Source organism: Spinacia oleracea, chromosome 2, assembly GCF_020520425.1.
Source record: "Spinacia oleracea cultivar Varoflay chromosome 2, BTI_SOV_V1, whole genome shotgun sequence".
NCBI classification, from domain to species: domain Eukaryota; kingdom Viridiplantae; phylum Streptophyta; class Magnoliopsida; order Caryophyllales; family Amaranthaceae; genus Spinacia; species Spinacia oleracea.
Window position 1 is genome coordinate 68,461,584 of NC_079488.1, and position 22,686 is coordinate 68,484,269.

The 22,686-nt window shown below is 38.0% G+C and overlaps 1 protein-coding gene across 1 annotated transcript; it reads left to right on the plus strand.

The window, feature by feature from the left end:
• Positions 1–21,950: 21,950 nt before the first annotated feature.
• Positions 21,951–22,400, plus strand: LOC130467497 (uncharacterized mitochondrial protein AtMg00710-like). Its single transcript, XM_056836016.1, has one exon. It carries the CDS (start codon positions 21,951–21,953, stop codon positions 22,398–22,400), a length of 450 nt encoding a protein of 149 aa, XP_056691994.1.
• Positions 22,401–22,686: the final 286 nt, after the last annotated feature.

The window sequence follows — 22,686 nt, forward strand, 5'->3', positions numbered from 1 at the left end:
AAATATTCTAATTCCTACAATGATAAACCTGGAACTACAAACACACTACAAGGAGCACATTAGTACTAAAAATCGCTCCGAAGAGCTCATTTGAGATCAAAAAGTACTAAGGGAAGGGGGTAAAAATATAAAACACACATATCAGTTGCCAAGGAGGAAACCGCCAATGATCTATGGTCGAAGTTGGAGGCTCTTTATATGGCTAAAAGTGTCACCAATCGTCTACTACTCAAGAGTAGACTCTATGATCTTCGGCTTGAGGAAGGTAATTCTCTTAAGTCTCATTTAGATGAGTTCTTTTCGATTGTTATGGATCTTCAAAATATTGATGTTGTTTTAGATGATGAGAATCTTGCAATTTACTTGTTATGTTCATTACCACCATCCTATAAACATTTTCGTGAAAGTATCTTGTATGGTAGAGATGATTTGAGTATTGATGATGTTAGAGATGCTTTGACCCAAAGGGACTTAATTGATAATCAATTAATTTCTATATCATCAAATAACTCCGATGATGGCTTGTTTGTAAGGGGTAGAAATCATGAGAAGACTTCTACTAGTAGTGGTGGTAATGGGGGAAAGAATAGGGGTCGGTCCAAGTCAAAGAAACCGAATCCTAACCGTAACAAGTCTTTCAATTATTGTCACATTAAAGGCCACATTAAGTCGGAATGTTGGAAGTGGCAAAAGAAACAATCGGGAGGTGATGGTAAGTCCGAAAAGGGCAAAGAACCTCATGCTACCGCCGAGGCTAGCTATGTTGATACCGATAGTGATAGTGGTGCATTGGTTGCCACTCATGGAAGAATCAAGGGTAAGGATGAATGGATTTTGGATTCGGGTTGCTCGTTTCATATGACCCCCAACAAGGATCTCTTTAGCTCTTATGAGGAGTATAATGGAGGTAATGTCACCATGGGAAACAACGCAACGTGCAAGGTGATTGGAATTGGGACGGTAGCCATCAAAATGTTTGATGGTATTGTGAGAACCTTAACCAAAGTTCGTCATGTTCCGGAGCTAAAGAAGAATTTGATCTCTCTTGGCACTCTTGACACTAACGGTTGTAAGTGCAGCGGAAGGTGGAGTAATGAAGGTTGTGAAAGGTGCTCTTGTGTTTATGAAGGGTGCCAAAGTGGGTAGCTTGTACTCATTGCAAGGATCCACCATGGTAGGCTCGGCAAATGTTTCCACGGGTACTATGAGTGATAGTGAAACCAAGTTATGGCATTTGAGACTTGGCCATATGGGGGAGCATGGTATGTCGGAGCTTAGCAAGCGAGGTTGTTTTGGAAGCTTGAAGCTTGGAAGCCTTGGCTTTTTTGAGCATTGTGTGTTTGGTAAACACAAGAGGGTTAGCTTCAAACCCGCCGTACACAACACCAAAGGGATACTTGAATACATCCATTCGGATTTGTGGGGTCCCTCTAGAGTTCCTTCGATTGGTGGTTGTAACTATTTGCTCACTATAATTGATTACTTCTCTAGGAAGGTTTGGGTGTTCTTTATAAAGCATAAAGATGATGTCTTTGATGTGTTCCATGATTGGAAGACCATGATTGAAAAGAAGGCCGAGAAAAAGATCAAAACCTTGAGGACCGATAATGGTCTAGAGTTTGTAGAGAAGAAGTTCTTGAAGTATTGTCTCAAGCATGGCATTGTGTGAAGAAAATAATGCCCTTGGTCCAAGTATGCATTCAATGTTAAGTCTAATAAATGCGGTTCAGTATTAATTAACAAGTTAATAATTCAGTGAGATCAAGTGAGCTGAATGCCTAGCTAGAGGCCGCTTCAGTTCAAGTGGAATTAATGATATTAATCCACAGCTTACTCTTGACTGAACCCGTAGGGTCACACAAATAGTACGTAAACGGATCAAGTATTTAATGGCATTAAATGCTCTATCTATGAATATTCGGAATCGACGGATCTTGGTTTCAGTGGGAGTTGTGATCGTCACAAGCAAGAAATGAATACTCCGGAAACGATGATATTGCCGGAAACGGAAATATGGATCGTATCGGAAATATAAATATTATCCAAGTCGTAGATGTTGCCGGAAACAGAAACATGGTACGTATCGGAAAATATTATCGGAAATGGAAATATTGCCGGAATCGGAAATATTGTCGGAATCGGAAATATTGCCGGAAACGGAAATATTGTCAGAGTCGGAAAATAATTACTACTAGGATTCCAATTCCCTTTCCAAACCTCTATAAATAAGGGCCTAGGGTCATAATTTATGCACGATTGAAGTATTCAAAGGGTAAGTTTTTGAAAGAAAATTCAGCCACACTCTTGCACTAATAGCCGAAAATTCCTAAGCACCTTAAGGGCGATTCTAGTTGGTCAATCTTGAGGCGGATCCGGACGTACTGTGGACTATCTACGGAGGGACGACACTTGGAGTCCTAAAGACTTGTTCTTGTTCGGTTCGGGCGCAGCTAGGGAAGGCACGCTACAAAGTGTATGCATCTATACTATGCTAAATGATTATGTGTAAATAATATGCTTTCCTGGCTTTATGGTTTTTCCGCATGATTTATGTATTGTCATATGTATCATAACCTAACAGTGGTATCACGAGCCTCTTATTATTTTCATAATCTAAATTGCATAAACATGGTTAAATATTACAAATTTGCAAGAATTAAAAGGGGTGATTAATTTTCGTAATTGTTAATTAATTGCAAATTGCGTTTATTTAATTATATGTACGCAGGTTTTCGGCAGTTTCTTCGTTACTCATCCAAATCGAGTGATTTTTGTGTCAATTCCGCATGTAAAAGGCATTCTAAAATTTTGACAAAAATAGTGTTTTTCGGCCGAACCCAGAATTCTCAAATTCGAAGCCTAACTATGACTTTTCGGAGGTTTTAGTTTTTCGAACACAAAATTTCGTAAATTTAAGATGTTAAATTAAATATTTGCGATTCTTGTTGATAAATCTTGAATTTTTGATTGACCTACTGTATATGTTTAACAAGTTTGAATGCCTAGCCTTGTTAATTATGCAATCTAATTTGTAATTATGATTAATTTGTTGAAAATTGGAATAATTTAGAATTAATTTGATTTTCATAATTAGTTAATAATTTAATTAGATACCTATGATTAAAAACCACCATAAAAATTGTAAATTTGTGTTAAATTTTATATTTTTATGACCTAGACTTGAATCCATGATAATCGGAAATCAATTAATTAATAATTTTTCGATTTTTCGCCCTAAAATTATGAAATTAATATGATTTATTAATTTGTCATTAATTTTGAAAATAAAATTTTTTAATTTTTTATGCAATCGCTCATAAAACTTGCACGTACAAAGCAATGGACGCTACGTGTTACCCTTAAGGGGTGTTGTATAGTGCGGGCGTGCGACGACGAGCAAGGGAGCTCGTCGCCCACGCGGTAAGAATGCAGCGAGCAAGCCGATGGCGCGCGAGCACAAGGCAGCAGCCCTGCCTTGTGTCGAGCGCTGTGCGCGATGGGCGATGGGCGAAGCAATGGCACGCTGTGGGCGCGCGAGCGAGAGCTGGTCGCCCAGCGATCGCTGCTCTGCGCACCACAACGCGTGGCCTCGAGCGATCGAGCGAGCGAGCGAGCGATGCGAGGAGCATCGTAGCTGCTACAATGCCAGGGCAGGCAGGCTGCGCGCAAGCGTGGCTTGCCATACTGCCTTGTGCGTGGCTGCTGCGACGTTGTGCCATAAACATCGATGGGTCGTGCACTCGACGGGGCTTGGGAGCAAGCCCAAGTGCTCGTCATGTCACGATTGTCGAGTTTTAAAATTTTAATTTGAAATTTTCAGTTTACGTAATTTTAATTAATTTTAAAATTAATAATTTAAATTGTTTTCTTGGATTTTAATTTTGAATATTATAATTATAATAAATTTCATTTATTCTAATTATTTTACTAAAATTAAAATCATGAATTAATTTTAAATACGACTGAAAAATAAATTAAATAAGCGGATTCAATTATAAATTTATATGAGCTTTAAATTTTAATTAAATTTGTATGCTTCCGGTTAGACTAGAAATACATTTTTATGTTTAAAATTAGTAAAGCATATGAATTTATTGGTTTAAGTGGGAGCCCTTTTAGTCATAAACTCTTGATTAGGTCTACAAATCCTTAAGGTTAAAACAACTTGATTAGAATTAATAAGGACTGAATAATTTGTAGATTATTGGTGCCTTTGATTAATTGCTGCAAATGTTTATGTGATGCATAATGTGTTTTACTAACCAGCTATGTGGGCCATTCATGATAATGAATGGGTGAATGGTATATATTGTATATGTACTGTTTTGCAGGTTATGAAGTGACTAGTATGGCCCAAATAGGATAGAAAATAGGGTCTGCGTACCATTAATTTGAATGTAATTGGTCTAAAGTACCAAAATTGTTTTTCAATTCAAATATGGTCTGCGTACCATCAAATAGTTGTAATTAGTTTAATTATAGCTTATCCTATTTGAAGAAAATGGTGCCTCCCACGGAGATTTTCGAGACGGACTTTGAAGTTGAAGCTTCAAGATGAAGTCGGGCCATACTAGATCACATTTATCTTATGCATGCTTTAAGTTATTTATTGCTTTAAATATGTCTTAATTATGCATGAGATTGCGGCTTGATTATGTTGCATGATTAAGGATTTTAGTTCACTTAAAATCTAACCAACATAGTAAGAGCCTTAAGTTCCAAACTTAAAAAATTGAGTTAAAAGGTGCCATGCCAAAATATACACTTGCTTGGATATCCTTTACATCAATCTAGTAATCGTTTTCGCTCAGCGAGGTGTTACTTATTGGTCCTAAAGGGGCAAGGTACACAAATAATTGTGAGTACATGTTAGTTTTGGTGAAACTCAACGATATAAGTAAGGAGTCCTTTTATGTCGTGGCAAAATCGATAGGTTTACCTAATAAGTTCTTAGACGTGCCTATCAACCAAGAATAGTTTCTAGACTATTAGCAAAAGGTTTTTTGCTTACCTAAGATGTTTTAGGATTAAGTCGACAAACTGTGCTTAATTTTTTAATGATTTTAGGATCTTGGAATCATTTTATTCACACCTGCCGGAACACATAACTTGAATAAAATGCTTAATGAACATTGAATTATGCATGTATGCTAGAATTTAAGTTTATTAAGAGAAACTGTGAATGGTTATTTATTTGTTTATTCTTTTCAGTTGTAGTTTTAATTATGACAAACAACAATTCATTCAACATTCGATCAATTCTCGAAAAGGAGAATTTGTGCGGGAAAAACTTCCTTGACTGGCAAAGGAACTTGCAAATAGTTCTTATGCAGGAAGAAAAGGAGTATGTCCTGATAGAGGCGATGCCCGAAGCCGCAGGCGACGGGGTCACTCAGGCAGCCCTCAATCGTTGGATTGATGCCAACAAGGATGTGAAATGTCTAATGCTCGCCACCATGAGTGCATATCTGCAGAAAACGTTCATCAACTCAGATGCTTTCACGATCATCAGTGAGTTAAAGAACATGTTCCAAGATCTGGCTCGAGTCGAAAGATTCGAGACTCATAGGCAAATTCTTGAGACCAAGCTTAAGAAAGGCGAGCCCGTAAGTCCACTTGTTCTCAAAATGATTGGACTCATTGAGAATATGAGTCGGCTGGATCAGCAATTCTCTCAGGAAATGGCTGTAGACACCATCCTCCATTCTCTTCATAACGGGTATGATCAGTTTAAACTGAACTACAGTATGAATAGTCTGGACAAAACGCTCACTAAGCTTCACGGTATGCTGAAGACCGCTGAAAAGACGCTCAAAAGTGATAAGAAAGATGTGCTTATGGTGCGTGGGGGCAAGTTCAAGAAATCTGGAAAGAAGAGGAATGCTAAGAAAGGTGGAAACAAGGCCAACCCAACTAAGCAAACTGGCGCCAAGTCTGAAAAGAGGAAGGTCAGTCAACCCACTTCTGAATCCGAATGCTTCTACTGCAAGAAGAAGGGGCATTGGAAGAGAGATTGCTTGAAGCTAAAGGAAGATCAGAAGAACGGAACATTCGTTTCATCTTCAGGTATTTTCGTTATAGACTGTATACTTGCTAATTCAACTTCTTGGGTATTAGATACAGGTTGTGGCTCACACTTATGTTCCAATCCACAGGGACTAAGAAGAAGTAGAAAGTTAAGCAAGGGTGAAGTCGACCTACGAGTGGGAAATGGAGCACGGATTGCTGCATTAGCTGTAGGAACTTATTATTTGTCGTTGCCCTCCGGGCTAGTTTTGGAACTGGAAGAATGTTTCCATGTTCCAAGCCTTACTAAAAACATCATTTCAGTTTCTTGCTTAGATGCTAAGGGATTTTCCCTTTTAATAAAAGACAATAGTTGTTCGTTTTATTTTAAAGAGATGTTTTATGGATCTGCTAGATTAGTCAATGGACTTTATTTATTAGATCACGACAAACAAGTTTATAACATAAATACCAAAAAGGCCAAAAAGGATGATTCAGATCTCACCTATCTGTGGCATTGTCGATTAGGCCATATTAACTTGAAACGCTTAGAAAGACTTCAAAAGGAAGGAATTCTAGAACCATTTGACTTAGAGGATTATGGTAAATGCGAATCATGTTTACTTGGCAAAATGACAAAGCAACCTTTCTCTAAAGTTGGAGAAAGAGCAACTGAACTATTGGGTTTAATCCATACAGATGTATGTGGACCAATGAGTACAAATGCTAGAGGTGGTTTCAGCTACTTTATCACTTTCACTGATGACTTCAGTAGATATGGTTATGTCTACCTAATGAAGCATAAGTCTGAATCCTTTGACAAATTCAAGGAATTTCAGAGTGAAGTAGAGAATCGATTAGGCAAGAAGATTAAGGCACTGCGGTCTGATAGAGGCGGTGAATATCTGAGCTATGAATTTGATGACCATCTGAAAGAATGTGGAATTCTGTCAGAATTAACTCCTCCTGGAACACCACAATGGTGTTAGGTTATGATACATATGACAATTCATAAATCATGCGGAAAAAACCATAAAGCCAGGAAAGCATATTATTTACACATAATCATTTAGCATAGTTTAGATGCATACTCTTTGTTGCGTGCCTTCCCTAGCTGCGCCCGAACCGAACAAGAACAAGTCTTTAGGACTCCAAGTGTCGTCCCTCCGTAGATAGTCCACAGCACGTCCGGATCCGCCTTAAGATTGACCAACTAGAATCGCCCTTAAGGTACTACTTATTTTCGGCTAAATGGGCAAGAGTTATGGCTGATTTTTCTGCTTAAAAATCCTAGCTTTGAATACTTGAAAACTTGTGTATAAATAATGACCCTAGGCCCTTATTTATAGAGGTATGGAAAAGGAATTGTAATCCTACTAGGATGTGGATTTGTTAATTAGAACTTTATTAGGACTCTAAATAACAAAGCAAATCTAATAAGATTAGGATTTTAATCTTCGCATGAATCCTAATAGAATTAGGATTTCCCGCACACGCATCGTACAAGCCGTGCACCCGCGCAGGCCTTGCGGCCCACGACAAGCGCACAACCCATGTGCGGTGCTGCGTGCGCGCGCGCCCTTGGCTGGGCCTGGCCTTGCACTGGGCCTGGTCGAGGCGTGCGTTGCTGCGTGCGGCTCGCTGGGCGATGGCCTGGCTTCGTGCTGGGCCTTCGTCTAGCGGGCCTCGTCTGATGCTAATTCGTACGATACGCTTCCGATTAAATTCCCGATTCTGGAATTCATTTCCGATACGAACAACATTTAATATTTCCGATTCCGGAATTAATTTCCGTTTCGAACAAATATTTAATATTTCCGTTTCCGGAATTATTTTCCGATTCCGATAATATTTCCGATTCTGGCAATATTTCCGTTTCCGGCAATATTTCCGATTCCGGCAATATTTCCATTTCCGATAATATTTTCCGATACGTACCATGTTTCCGTTTCCGGCAACATCTACGACTTGGATAATATTTATATTTCCGATACGATCCATATTTCCGTTTCCGGCAATATCATCGTTTCCGGAGTATTCATTTCTTGCCTATGACGATCTCAGCTCCCACTGAAACCAAGATCCGTCGATTCCGAATATCCATAGATGGAGTATTTAATGCCATTAAATACTTGATCCGTTTACGTACTATTTGTGTGACCCTACGGGTTCAGTCAAGAGTAAGCTGTGGATTAATATCATTAATTCCACTTGAACTGAAGCGGCCTCTAGCTAGGCATTCAGCTCACTTGATCTCACTGAATTATTAACTTGTTAATTAATAATGAACCGCATTTATTAGACTTAACATTGAATGCATACTTGGACCAAGGGCATTATTTCCTTCAGTCTCCCACTTGTCCTTAGGGACAAGTGTGCATTTCCTAATTCATTTGTCGCTCGATGCTTGCTCTTGAACATAAGGTAAGAGTTGTCATCCTTATTTTGTCCAGAGGTGTTCCTCGGTTTCAGAGTTCAACTGATCAAATAAACAGATAATCATAGCCTATGATTCATCCGAGCACGGCCATGCATTTCACAGTTTCTAGCTCTCCGAGTGGCCTTGTACAACTTTTAAGCATCTCATCCCGATTTATGGGAGGACAATCCCAATCTTGCGATCTTGAGATTAGACTTCGTTTGATAGGTGATTACCTGAGCGTTGCCTTTATAGCCTCCTTTTACGGTGCGACGGTTGGTCAACGTCAAAGCAACCAGTTCTCAAACAAGTAATCTCAAATCACTCAGGTATTGAGGATTTAGTGTCTAATAATTTTAATGAAATTTACTTATGACAGGTTTTCATCTCTTACAGTAAAGTTTCATAGGTCTTGTCCGATACTAGTCTTCCCAAAGTAAGTATCTATGCAAATGATTATGACATTGCCATGTCCACATAGTTCAAGAAACAGAACTACTAGTCATCTTGCATTCTAGTCGTCTAACGTTTTCTATGCGTCCAATTTTATAGAAAACTCCGACTAGGGACCATTTTCAACTTTTGACATTCAAGTTCACTTGATAGACATTTCTTAGTCACAGGACTGGTCCTGACAGTCTATCTTGAATATATCGTCAAATTGAAGAGACTCATCATTTAATACTAAACCAAGATTAAATGGAATATGAAAATACATTTCATATATGATAAATGTTCAACCCCATTGTTTTACAACCATGGGCCTCAAACCCATCTTTAAAACAGTTCATGGAATTTCAAAGCTATGCTTAATTTCCAGTGCTACAACGTGAGTGTTGCTTCTCACTTGTTGCATAGGTTTAGTTATCATGCTTTGCCAATCTTAATATCCTTTTCATCGAATGTTCTTCGAGATATGATGATAAGATCTTTTTGAGTTTGTTTATTATGTGATCTAGTCTTTCTTACTTTGATGGTGGTTTTACTCATTTTGCAATGAAGAACCATCAAGTTAGCAGACGTTTTTCTTGCTTCAAGAGTGGTTCTACGCATTTTTCAATGAAGAACCATCAAGCCAGCAGATAGGTGATATACCCAAGTTCAGTGAAGAACTTTAAACAACCCTGTTTTATTGCTTCTTAGGCAATAATTACTTTTACTTCAACTGTATAGGTTGCTAGTGATGCTTTGTTTGGATTTACCTATCCAAGCAGTTCATAGATATGTGGAAGACTCTCCAACTATATCTTAGAACATAGAAATTATTATTTTAATTTCCCACGCAACAACTCATGGTCTCCAATCCATGTTGCCATTTTAAAACACGATGTTCTATAGCTCATCCTTATCAATGGTTAACTCCAAAGGGTCTTGCTTGATCCTTTGCCAGTGTTTATGCGTGTAGCATCAATATTTAGCATATCTTTATTTCCTTGAATCAAGAACTATTCCTATGTACCTTTTCAAGTACCATAAGTGTTCTTGATCTCAATCTAGTTGATCTTCACTTAGATTAATAGAGATTGGTATATGTTTGTCATGCCTAAAGTCATACGATATGTTTTTGGCGATCCTCATATTACATGATAAATTCTTTTGCAGAATAATTCCCAATTGAATTCTATTCATGTAACTTTAGCTCATCTAGTTTCAGTAGATACTAAATCCAGCTAAATTCTTTGACATATAATATAGGTTAAGAATCTTACTCAGATCCTTTGATGTTTAACTTAGTAAATGCTTATACATAGTTCAAACATTCTTTACTTAGATTTATTCATATGGGTCGAATATCTCCAATGGAGTCTTTCGTGTTTGATTTAGTAAATGCCATTACTTAATCCAAAACAATATCATAAGATCTTTGTAAATAGATCTTAATACCCAGTATGTACTAAGTTTCTCCTTGGTCCATCATTGATGAATAATTTCAAATCTAAGTCATTAGCATTTGAATGTTATTTCACAATAGAGAGATATGTGTGTGATACACATAGGACCAAATAAGTTTTTATGTACTCCCACTAAACTTCTTATACATCTATAAGAATCATGTATATTTTATGAAACTAAAATGCTTATTAGCTTCACTTAAAATACATTTCCAATTCCCAATTGCTTGCTTAAATCTGTACTTAGATTTTATAAGCTAGCTTCCTTTTCAAGCATTACTTGGATCCACAAATCCTATGACATGTCATGTGCATAGTTTCTTCCAACATTTGATTGAGGAATACGTTTTGTCATCCAATTGAATATGTACCAATATGCAATCATTGCTTGATTTATAGACTTGAGCATTACGATTATGCATGAGGTTTCAACACAATCCACGCCGTGAATTTGCTTGTAACCTTTAGCAACTAATCTAGCTTTGTGTGTGAACATAATTTCATGTTTGATAGTTTTTATCCTTAAAACAAACTTGCAACCAATAGGTGTGAAACTATTCTTGCAAATCAACAAAATTTCAATTTTGTCATCAAAACATTGAGTATGTTTTATGGCCTCTAACCATTTAAAACATTCGAGTCTATATATGGCCTCTAACCATTTTAGGGAATCTGGGTTTCGTCATAGCTTTCTCACAGGTTATAAACTCATTAATCTATATGATAATAGTTTGACTGCAAGTTGTAGGTTTCTTCACTATCTAATAGAAGAATCGCATAGCTTTAGTGACCTGAACTCCATGTTTCTTCACTATCCAATAGAAGAATATGATAGTTCCAGTGACTTGAACTCTATGCCTACTTTGGGTATAGAACATCAAACAAATAGAATATCAACAGACACTTGAAAGTCCTTTGAATATTCTGTTCTCCTTGAAGCACTTGTAAAGTCTTCTAAGAGATGTCTATTCTTTAAAGCCACTTCTAAAGTCCTTAAGCCACTTCTAAAGTCCTTAAAGAATATGTGTTCGGATTTTCTAAAGAACTTCGAAAAGCCTCCAGATTGTCCGTTTATGTTTGTTGTTCGCCTCGAAGACTTTCGAGGTCTATTTTCTCCCACTTGTCATTTTGGAAACGAATCTCCAAAAGGACATTATTTCGAGCAAAAAAACATTATGTTCTCAAAAATTCGTGGTAGAAACAATACCCTTGTGTCTCATTTGAATAAATCACAATGAAACATATATCTATACTTGGGCCTTAGTTTGTCGAATGACAAACACTAAGCTCCCACTGAGTTTTGCAACTCTCTAGATATATTTTATGAAAAGTTATTCTGAAATTACTTTTCAATAGCTTTGACGAATTTGGTTTAGTTTGGTGGTAGTTGAGCATTTTGTTTTAGAAATTATAGGAAAAGTCTTTATGATTCATCATTAATCGAATCAAGTACTAATTGACTTCGATTATTCCAACTAAGATATGCCATATCTTATGGACCTAGATTGTGAAATTACAACACACAATCATTGATGATCATATTTGGTCTCAAGTAATCATCAACATGATCTAACCTAGATCTTTATGATTTCTTGCCAAGTGGATTTTATACTTCTGAATCTTTGAACTAGCCAAACAGATTCAACTTATATCACATTTGAGTAAATAAACCTATATTCACTCAAATCCATAAAGTCATAAAATCTTTCTTTAGCTTTGAACTCTATTGTCTAGGCGTTCTAACAATAGTTCATATCTTTTGTTACTTTCAACAAGTAAGACTAGTTGTCTTAAATTGATCTAGAAATCAATCAACTTTCAAAAGTCTATCAAAATAGAGCTTTTGAATGTTAACTTGTTGATATGGTCTAAGCAACAGTGCCAAAGATTAGTGGAACTCAAATCAAGGGGTTGATTTGAACCTAGTAAAGTTTTTATTGTTAAAGAGTTGTTTGTTTTAATCAAGCATATTGACTCATCCCGTAAATGACCATTTCATTCAAATAAACAAACAAACATTGTTTTTGTTCTTCTGAATGTGAGTCTTTCTGTGTTTGAAGCAGAAATTTAGGTATGCTGATTATGGAACAAAATAGCCATTTAGTTCCATCCTTGAAAGGACTTAAAACAAACTAGATGACCCTACAACTAATGTAGCATTGCCATGCTTCATTTCCCACTTGTAGGTCATTAGTGTATCCTAGCTTCCATTGTTTGAGTTATTACCGAAGTAAGAACCTCAAGCGGTATATGATACCAAGGAAGTTTGATTCCTAGGTCACTTCTCTTTAAACATAAACTTATAGGTAGAAACGGAATTGTAAATTCCTGTCATCTGTTCCTTTGTTTTCCTATTTCTTGTACCCTTTCTTATAGTCTTAAGAATTGAATTCTTTAGTGTTGACTTTTATACTTTGTTAGACATGTCCAATGTCACCAACAAGGTTCTTTACCATTTTAATTTACGTTGAATATTTTGTTTCAACTAGATGATCTTACTAGAAGCTTCTAAAGTTCTCTAAGCATCGATCTATTCGAATGTCTAGGGACTAGACTCATTCGAGAATTAAATGGACAAAGATATTAGGTTGTTAACCATTGGTAAAGCTGAGTGTTTAAACTCAATGCTTTATGATCTCAAAACTACATTGTATTTTGAATTCACAAGCACCAATCGGTTTGCCATTCGATTTTGATACTCGAAAACAACCATAAAAGTCATTAAAAGAAATGTACATTTAAATTGCTCATTTTCTCTCATTTCCGTGAATCGTTCTTGGATTCATTACCAATCAAGGAAATTTACTGTTACCTTTCTAAAAGGATTTATTGCAGTGCAAGATATTTAATTATAAACAATAATTAAAACATACATTGAAGCATGCAAAGTCTAAACATTTATCATGAGTAATAACTTGAAAATTAAAGCAATCATGCAATTTAAACAAGTCATTAGCATTTTATTCAAGTTATGTGTTCCGGCAGGTGTGAATAAAATGATTCCAAGATCCTAAAATCATTGAAGAACTAAGCACAGTTTGTCGACTTAGTCCTAAAACATCTTAGGTAAGCAAAAGCCTTTTGCTAATAGTCTAGAAACTATTCTTGGTTGATAGGTACGTCTAAGAACTTATTAGGTAAACTATCGATTTTGCCACGACATAAAAGGACTCCTTACTTATATCGTTGAGTTTCACCAAAACTAACATGTACTCACAATTATTTGTGTACCTTGCCCCTTTAGGACCAATAAGTAACACCTCGCTGAGCGAAAACTATTACTAGATTGATGTAAAGGATATCCAAGCAAGTGTATATTTTTGCATGGCACCTTTTAACTCAATTTTTAAGTTTTGGAACTTAAGGCTCTTACTATGTTGGTTAGATTTTAAGTGAACTAAAATCCTTAATCATGCAACATAATCAAGCTTTGATCTCATGCATTTTAAGACATATTTAAAAGCAATAAATAACTTAAAACATGCATAAGATAAATGTGATCTAGTATGGCCCGACTTCATCTTGAAGCTTTAACTTCAAAGTCCGTCTTGAAAATCTCCGTGGGAGGCACCATTTTCTTCAAATAGGATAAGCTATAATTAAAAACTAATTACAACTATTTGATGGTACGCAGACCATATTTGAATTGAAAAACAACTTTGGTACTTTAGACCAATTACATTCAAATTAATGGTACGCAGACCATATTTTCTATCCTATTTGGGCCATACTAGTCACTTCATAACCTGCAAAACAGTACATATACAATATATACCATTCACCCATTCATTAACATGAATGGCCCACATAGCTGGTTAGTAAAACACATTATGCATCACATAAACATTTGCATCAATTAATCAAGGGCACCAATAATCTACAAATTATTCAGTCCTTATTAATTCTAATCAAGTTGTTTTAACCTTAAGGTTTTGTAGACCTAATCAAGAGTTTATGACTAAAAGGGGCTCCCACTTAAACCAATAAATTCATATGCTTTACTAATTTTAAACATAAAAATGTATTTCTAGTCTAACCGGAAACATACAAATTTAATTAAAATTTAAAGCTCATATAAATTTATAATTGAATCCACAAAGTTTAATTTAATTTCAGTCGTATTTAAATTAATTCATGATTTTAATTTTAGTAAAATAATTAGAATAAATAAAATTTATTATAATTACAATATTCAAAATTAAAATCCAAGAAAATAATTTAAATTATTAATTTTAAAATTAATTAAAATTACGTAAACTGAAAATTTCAAATTAAAATTTCAAAACGATCTAATCGCAACGCAACAATCCCACGCAACGCACGCCCATGGGCCACACGCACACAGCCATCGCTGGCCATGTGCGCGCAGCCCATGCGCTGCCTCGCATCGCTGCTGCTCACCATCGCAAGGCATCACGCATGGTGCTCGCTGCGCGCGCCAGCGCTCGACGCACGAGCATGCTGCCGCAGCCCATCGCTGGGCGCAGTGCTCGTCGCACGTCGCAACACGCACCCGCACGCCATCGCTGGGCGCAGCGCTCGTCGCACGCACAACAAGCACTCGCACGCCATCGCTGGGCGCAGCGCTCGTCGCACGCACAATAGCGCTCGCACGTCATCGCTGGGCGCAGCGCTCGTCGTACGCACAACAGCGCTCGCTGCGCGCGAGCGATCGATGCTTGGCGCAGAACTCGTGGCGCGCGAGCTTACGCTCGCTGCGCGCAAGGCTCCGCACGCTTGCGCGAGGCAGTGCGCGCTGTGGCGCAGCTCGCTTGCTGCCCACACGCGACTGCTCGTGCCTTGCTCTCGCCCATTCGCCTATTTGCACACAGCCCACGACACAAGGCAGGGCTGCTGCCTTGTGGTCGTGCACCATGGCCTTGCTCATTGCATTCGTACCGCATGGGCGACGAGCTCCCTTGCTCGTCGTCACATGCCCGCACTATACAACACCCCTTAAGGGTAACATGTAGCGTCCATTGCTTTGTGCGTGCAAGTTATATGAGCGAATCGCATAAAAATTTTTAAATTTATATTCAAAATTAATGACAAATTAATAAATAATATTAATTTCATAATTTCAGGGCGAAAAATTGAAAATTTATTATTCAATTGATTTCCGATTAACATGGATTCAAGTCTAGGTCATAAAAATTTAAAATTTAACATAAATTTACAATTTTTATGGTGGTTTTTAATCATAGGTATCTAATTAAATTATAACTAATTATGAAAATCAAATTAATTCTAAATTATTCCAATTTTCAACAAATTAATCATAATTACAAATTAGATTGCATAATTAGCAAGGCTGGGCATTCAAACTTGTTAAACATATACAGTAGGTCAATCAAAAATTCAAGATTTATCAACAAGAATCGCAAATATTTAATTTAACATCTTAAATTTACGAAATTTTGCATTCGAAAAACTAAAACCTCCGAAAAGTCATAGTTAGGCTTCGAATTTGAGAATTCTGGGTTCGGCCGAAAAATATTTATTTTTGTCAAAATTTTAGAATGCCTTTTACATGCGGAATTGACACAAAAATCACTCGATTTGGATGAGTAACGAAGAAACTGCCGAAAAACTGCGTACGTATAATTAAATAAACGCAATTTGCAATTAATTAACAATTACGAAAATTAATCACCCCTTTTAATTCTTGCAAATTTGTAATATTTAACCATGTTCATGCAATTTAGATTATGAAAATAATAAGAGGCTCTGATACCACTGTTAGGTTATGATACATATGACAATTCATAAATCATGCAGAAAAAACCATAAAGCCAGGAAAGCATATTATTTACACATAATCATTTAGCATAGTTTAGATGCATACTCTTTGTTGCGTGCCTTCCCTAGCTGCGCCCCAACCGAACAAGAACAAGTCTTTAGGACTCCAAGTGTCGTCCCTCCGTAGATAGTCCACAACACGTCCGGATCCGCCTTAAGATTGACCAACTAGAATCGCCCTTAAGGTACTACTTATTTTCGGCTAAATGGGCAAGAGTTATGGCTGATTTTTCCGCTTAAAAATCCTAGCTTTGAATACTTGAAAACTTGTGTATAAATAATGACCCTAGGCCCTTATTTATAGAGGTATGGAAAAGGAATTGTAATCCTACTAGGATGTGGATTTGTTAATTAGAACTTTATTAGGACTCTAAATAACAAAGCAAATCTAATAAGATTAGGATTTTAATCTTCGCATGAATCCTAATAGAATTAGGATTTCCCGCACACGCATCGTACAAGCCGTGCACCCGCGCAGGCCTTGCGGCCCACGACAAGCGCACAACCCATGTGCGGTGCTGCGTGCGCGCACGCCCTTGGCTGGGCCTGGCCTTGCGCTGGGCCTGGTCGAGGCGTGCGTTGCTGCGTGCGGCTCGCTGGGCGATGGCCTGGCTTCGTGCTGGGCCTTCGTCTAGCGGGCCTCGTCCGATGCTAATTCGTACGATACGCTTCCGATTAAATTCCAGATTCCGGAATTCATATCCGATACGAACAATATTTAATATTTCCGATTCCGGAATTAATTTCCGTTTCGAACAAATATTTAATATTTCCGTTTCCGGAATTATTTTCCGATTCCGATAATATTTCCGATTCTGACAATATTTCCGTTTCCGGCAATATTTCCGATTCCGGCAATATTTCCATTTCCGATAATATTTTCCGATACGTTCCATGTTTCCGTTTCCGGCAACATCTACGACTTGGATAATATTTACATTTCCGATACGATCCATATTTTCGTTTCCGGTAATATCATCGTTTCCGAAGTATTCATTTCTTGCTTGTGACGATCTCAGCTCCCACTGAAACCAAGATCCGTCGATTCCGAATATCCATAGATAGAGTATTTAATGCCATTAAATACTTGATCCGTTTACGTACTATTTGTGTGACCCTACGGGTTCAGTCAAGAGTAAGCTGTGGATTAATATCATTAATTCCACTTGAACTGAAGCGACCTCTAGTTAGGCATTCAGCTCACTTGATCTCACTGAATTATTAACTTGTTAATTAATACTGAACCGCATTTATTAGACTTAACATAGAATGCATACTTGGACCAAGGGCATTATTTTTTTCAAATGGAATGGTGTGTCGGAACGGAGGAACAGAACCTTGCTAGACATGGTCAGGTCAATGATGGGTCAGGCCAAACTTCCAATAGAATTTTGGGGACATGCACTAAATACAACTGCACTCACTATAAATAGAGCTCCGTCTAAAGCTGTCGAAAAGACTCCATATGAGTTATGGTTTGGAAAGCCTCCAAATGTGTCTTTTCTTAATATTTGGGGATGTGAAGTATACGTCAAACGATTAATTTCAGACAAACTTCATCCGAAATCTGACAAATGTATCCTTGTGGGCTATCCAAAGGAAACAAAGGGGTATTACTTCTACAATACATCTGAGAACAAGGTGTTTGTTGCCCGAGATGGTGTCTTTTTGGAGAAAGATCACATTTCCAAAATGACAAGTGGGAGAAAAGTAGACCTCGAAGAAATTCGAGTCGAACAACAAACTCTAGAGAATGCTCAAGATGACATTCTGGATGAAACTCAGAGATCTTTAGAAGAATCTGGTGAGAATCATGGTCAATCTAGAAATGTTACCCCGCGTAGATCGCAAAGATATAGATCTCAACCGGAAAGGTACTTAGGTATTTTGACGAACGAGAGCTATGACGTTATATTACTTGAAAGTGATGAACCTGCGACTTACAAACAAGCTATGACGAGCCCTAGCTCCAAGCAATGGCAAGAAGCCATGCAATCTGAATTAGACTCCATGTCAGAAAACCAAGTATGGGATTTGGTCGATTTGCCAGATGGCTACCAAGCCATTGGAAGCAAATGGGTTTTCAAACTGAAAAAGGACAAGGATGGGAAACTTGAAGTTTTCAAAGCTAGATTGGTTGCAAAAGGTTACAGGCAAGTCCACGGTGTGGATTACGATGAAACCTTTTCACCAGTTGCAATGCTAAAGTCTATTCGGATAATGTTAGCAATCGCTGCATATTACGATTACGAAATATGGCAGATGGATGTCAAAACCTCTTTCTTAAACGGCGTTTTAACAGAAACTGTGTTTATGACACAGCCTGAAGGTTTTGAGGATCCAAAGAATGCTAAAAAGGTATGCAAGCTAAAGAAATCAATCTACGGATTGAAGCAGGCATCCAGGAGCTGGAATATACGTTTTGATGAAGCAGTCAGTGACTTTGGTTTCATCAAGAACGCAGACGAATCTTGTGTATACAAGAAGGTCAGTGGGAGCAAAATTTCTTTCCTAGTATTATATGTCGACGACATATTACTTATCGAAAATGACATTCCTATGTTGAACTCTGTCAAGATTTGGCTTGGGAAATGTTTTTCGATGAAGGATCTAGGACAAGCACAGTACATATTGGGCATCAAGATTTACAAAGATAGATCTAAAAAGATGATTGGACTTAGTCAAAGCACTTATATCAATAAGGTGCTTGATAGGTTCAAGATGGCAGACTCCAAGCGAGGCTACCTACCCATGTCTCATGGAATGACTCTAAGCAAGACTCAGTGCCCAAAAACACTTGATGAGCGTAGACGAATGAATGGGAATCTGTATGCATCATTGATTGGTTGAATAATATATGCTATGATATATACACGCCCGGATGTTGCGTACGCACTCAGTGCTACGAGCAGATACCAGTCAGACCCAGGAGAGGCACATTGGACTGCTGCCAAGAATATTCTGAAGTACCTGAAAAGGCACAAAGATGACTTCCTGGTCTATGGTGGAGATGATGAATTAATTGTTAAAGGCTATACGGACGCAAGTTTCCAAACCGACAAAGATGATTTCAGATCACAGTCTGGGTTTGTCTTCTGCCTCAACGGAGGTGCAGTAAGCTGGAAAAGTGCTAAGCAAAGCACCATTGCGGATTCTACAACTGAAGCGGAGTACATTGCTGCACATGAAGCAGCAAAGGAAGCTATATGGCTAAGGAAGTTCATAGGTGAACTAGGTGTAGTCCCCTCCATTAAAGGACCAATAGCCCTGTATTGTGATAACAACGGAGCTATTGCACAGGCAAATGAGCCTAGACACCACCAAAGATTCAAGCATGTACTTCGTAGATTTCACCTTCTACGAGAGTTCGTTGAAAGAAAAGAAGTCGAGATAAGCAAGATTGGAACTGATGACAACATATCAGATCCGTTGACTAAACCTCTGCCGCAGGAGAAGCACAACTCGCACACTGCAGCTATGGGAATCAAGCATATTGGAGAATGGCTTTGATGTCCTTATTTAATGTTTTAAAGTTTTAGAGTTTAAATCTTTGTAAAACATTATTGGTTAATCATTCACAATAAATGAATAGAATTCATTTTTCCATTTAATTTGTGGTTTATTAAATGATGAGTCCCTTCAATTTGACGATATATTCAAGATAGACTGTCAGGACCAGTCCTGTGACTAAGAAATGTCTATCAAGTGAACTTGAATGTCAAAAGTTGAAAATGGTCCCTGGTCGGAGTTTTCTATAAAATTGGACACATAGAAAACGTTAGACGACTAGAATGCAAGATGACTAGTAGTTCTGTTTCTTGAACTATGTGGACATGGCAATGTCATAATCATTTGCATAGATACTTACTTTGGGAAGACTAGTATCGGACAGACCTATAAAACTTTACTGTAAGAGATGAAAATCTGTCATAAGTAAATTTCATTAAAATTATTAGACACTAAATCCTCAATACCTGAGTGATTTGAGATTACTTGTTTGAGAACTGGTTGCCTTGACGTTGACCAATCGTCGCACCATAAAAGGAGGCTATAAAGGCAACGCTCAGGTAATCACCTATCAAACGAAGTCTAATCTCAAGATCACAAGATTGGGATTGTCCTCCCACAAATCGGGATGAGATGCTTAAAAGTTGTACAAGGCCACTCGGAGAGCTAGAAACTGTGAAATGCATGGTCGTGCTCGGATGAATCATAGGCTATGATTATCTGTTTATTTGATCAGTTGAACTCTGAAACCGAGAAACACCTCTGGACATAATAAGGATGACCACTCTTACCTTATGTTCAAGAGCAAGCATCGAGCGACGAAGGAATTAGGAAATGCACACTTGTCCCTAAGGACAAGTGGGAGACTGAAGGAAATAATGCCCTTGGTCCAAGTATGCATTCAATGTTAAGTCTAATAAATGCGGTTCAGTATTAATTAACAAGTTAATAATTCAGTGAGATCAAGTGAGCTGAATACCTCGCTAGAGGCCGCTTCAGTTCAAGTGGAATTAATGATATTAATCCACAGCTTACTCTTGACTGAACCCGTAGGGTCACACAAATAGTACGTAAACGGATCAAGTATTTAATGGCATTAAATGCTCTATCTATGGATATTCAGAATCGACGGATCTTGGTTTCAGTAGGAGCTGAGATCGTCACAAGCAAGAAATGAATACTCCGGAAACGATGATATTGCCGGAAACGGAAATATGGATCGTATCGGAAATATAAATATTATCCAAGTCGTAGATGTTGCCGAAAACGGAAACATGGTACGTATCGGAAAATATTATCGGAAATGGAAATATTGCCGGAATCGGAAATATTGCCGGAAACGGAAGTATTGTCAGAATCGGAAATATTATCGGAATCGGAAAATAATTCCGGAAACGGAAATATTAAATATTTGTTCGAAACGGAAATTAATTCCGGAATCGAAAATATTAAATATTGTTCGTATCGGAAATGAATTCCGAAACCGGGAATTTTATCGGAAGCGTATCGTACGAATAAGCATCGGACGAGGCCTGCCGAACGAAGGCCCAGCACGAAGCCAGGCCATCGTCCAGCAAGCAATGGCGCGCCACAACACAGCCCAAGGCTGCGGCAGGCCTACCGCAAGGCAGGCCCAGCGCGCAGCTAAGGCCATGGCAGCCTCGTGGGCTGCGGTAGCTCGCATGGGCTTCGTAGACGTGTGGGCTGTGCGCAGGCATGGCCTGCATGCTTGCGGGTCATGCTCGTGTGTGTGTTTGTGTCCATGCATAATTCCTAAAACTATTAGGATTTGATGTATGATTAAATTCCTATTCCTATTAGGATTATTTAATTAATTAGAGTCCTTGTAGGATTCTAAAGTTTAATTAAATCGTATCCTACTAGGATTCCAATTCCCTTTCCAAACCTCTATAAATAAGGGCCTAGGGTCATAATTTATACGCACGATTGAAGTATTCAAAGGGTAAGTTTTTGAAAGAAAATTCAGCCACACTCTTGCACTAATAGCCGAAAATTCCTAAGCACCTTAAGGGCGATTCTAGTTGGTCAATCTTGAGGCGGATCCGGACGTACTGTGGACTATCTACGGAGGGACGACACTTGGAGTCCTAAAGAATTGTTCTTGTTCGGTTCGGGCGCAGCTAGGGAAGGCACGCTACAAAGTGTATGCATCTATACTATGCTAAATGATTATGTGTAAATAATATGCTTTCCTGGCTTTATGGTTTTTCCGCATGATTTATGTATTGTCATATGTATCATAACCTAACATTGTGCGGCATCGAACTTATGCGGGTAGAGCTCAACAAAATGGGGTTGCGGAGCGGATGAATAGAACTCTCTTAGAGAGGGCTAGATGTATGCTCTCACAAGAAAATTTGGGGAAATATTTTTGGGAGGAAGTCGTTGCAACGGCTTGTTATTTGGTGAATCGCTCTCCTCACTCGGCTCTTGACTTCAAGTCACCTCTTGAGGTATGGTACGGAAAACCCGTTGATTATTCTAGTTTGAGAGTATTTGGTTGTCCGACTTACATTCATGTTAGTGATGGTAAACTTGAACCTAGAGCTAAAAAATGTATTTTTGTTGGCTATGGTATAGGAGTCAAGGGTTATAGAGTATGGTGTAACCAATCTAGAAGAGTCATAACTTCTAGAGATATTGTTTTTGATGAAAATTGTATGATCACTCAGGGAAAGGAGCTTTCTATTTGCAATGATGTAGGTTCACACCATGATACCGAGGAGGAGGTGGAGCTAGATGAGCATTCACATTAGGATGGTCCCTCATCAAGGAGACCTCGTGAAGCGACACCACAAGCTCAAAAGAAATCTATTGCCGAAGAAAGAGCAAAGAGACCAATCAAGCCTCCAAGTAGATACATTGAGGAGTGTGATTATGTCTGAAGGAAATAATGCCCTTGGTCCAAGTATGCATTCTATGTTAAGTCTAATAAATGCGGTTCAGTATTAATTAACAAGTTAATAATTCAGTGAGATCAAGTGAGCTGAATGCCTAGCTAGAGGCCGCTTCAGTTCAAGTGGAATTAATGATATTAATCCA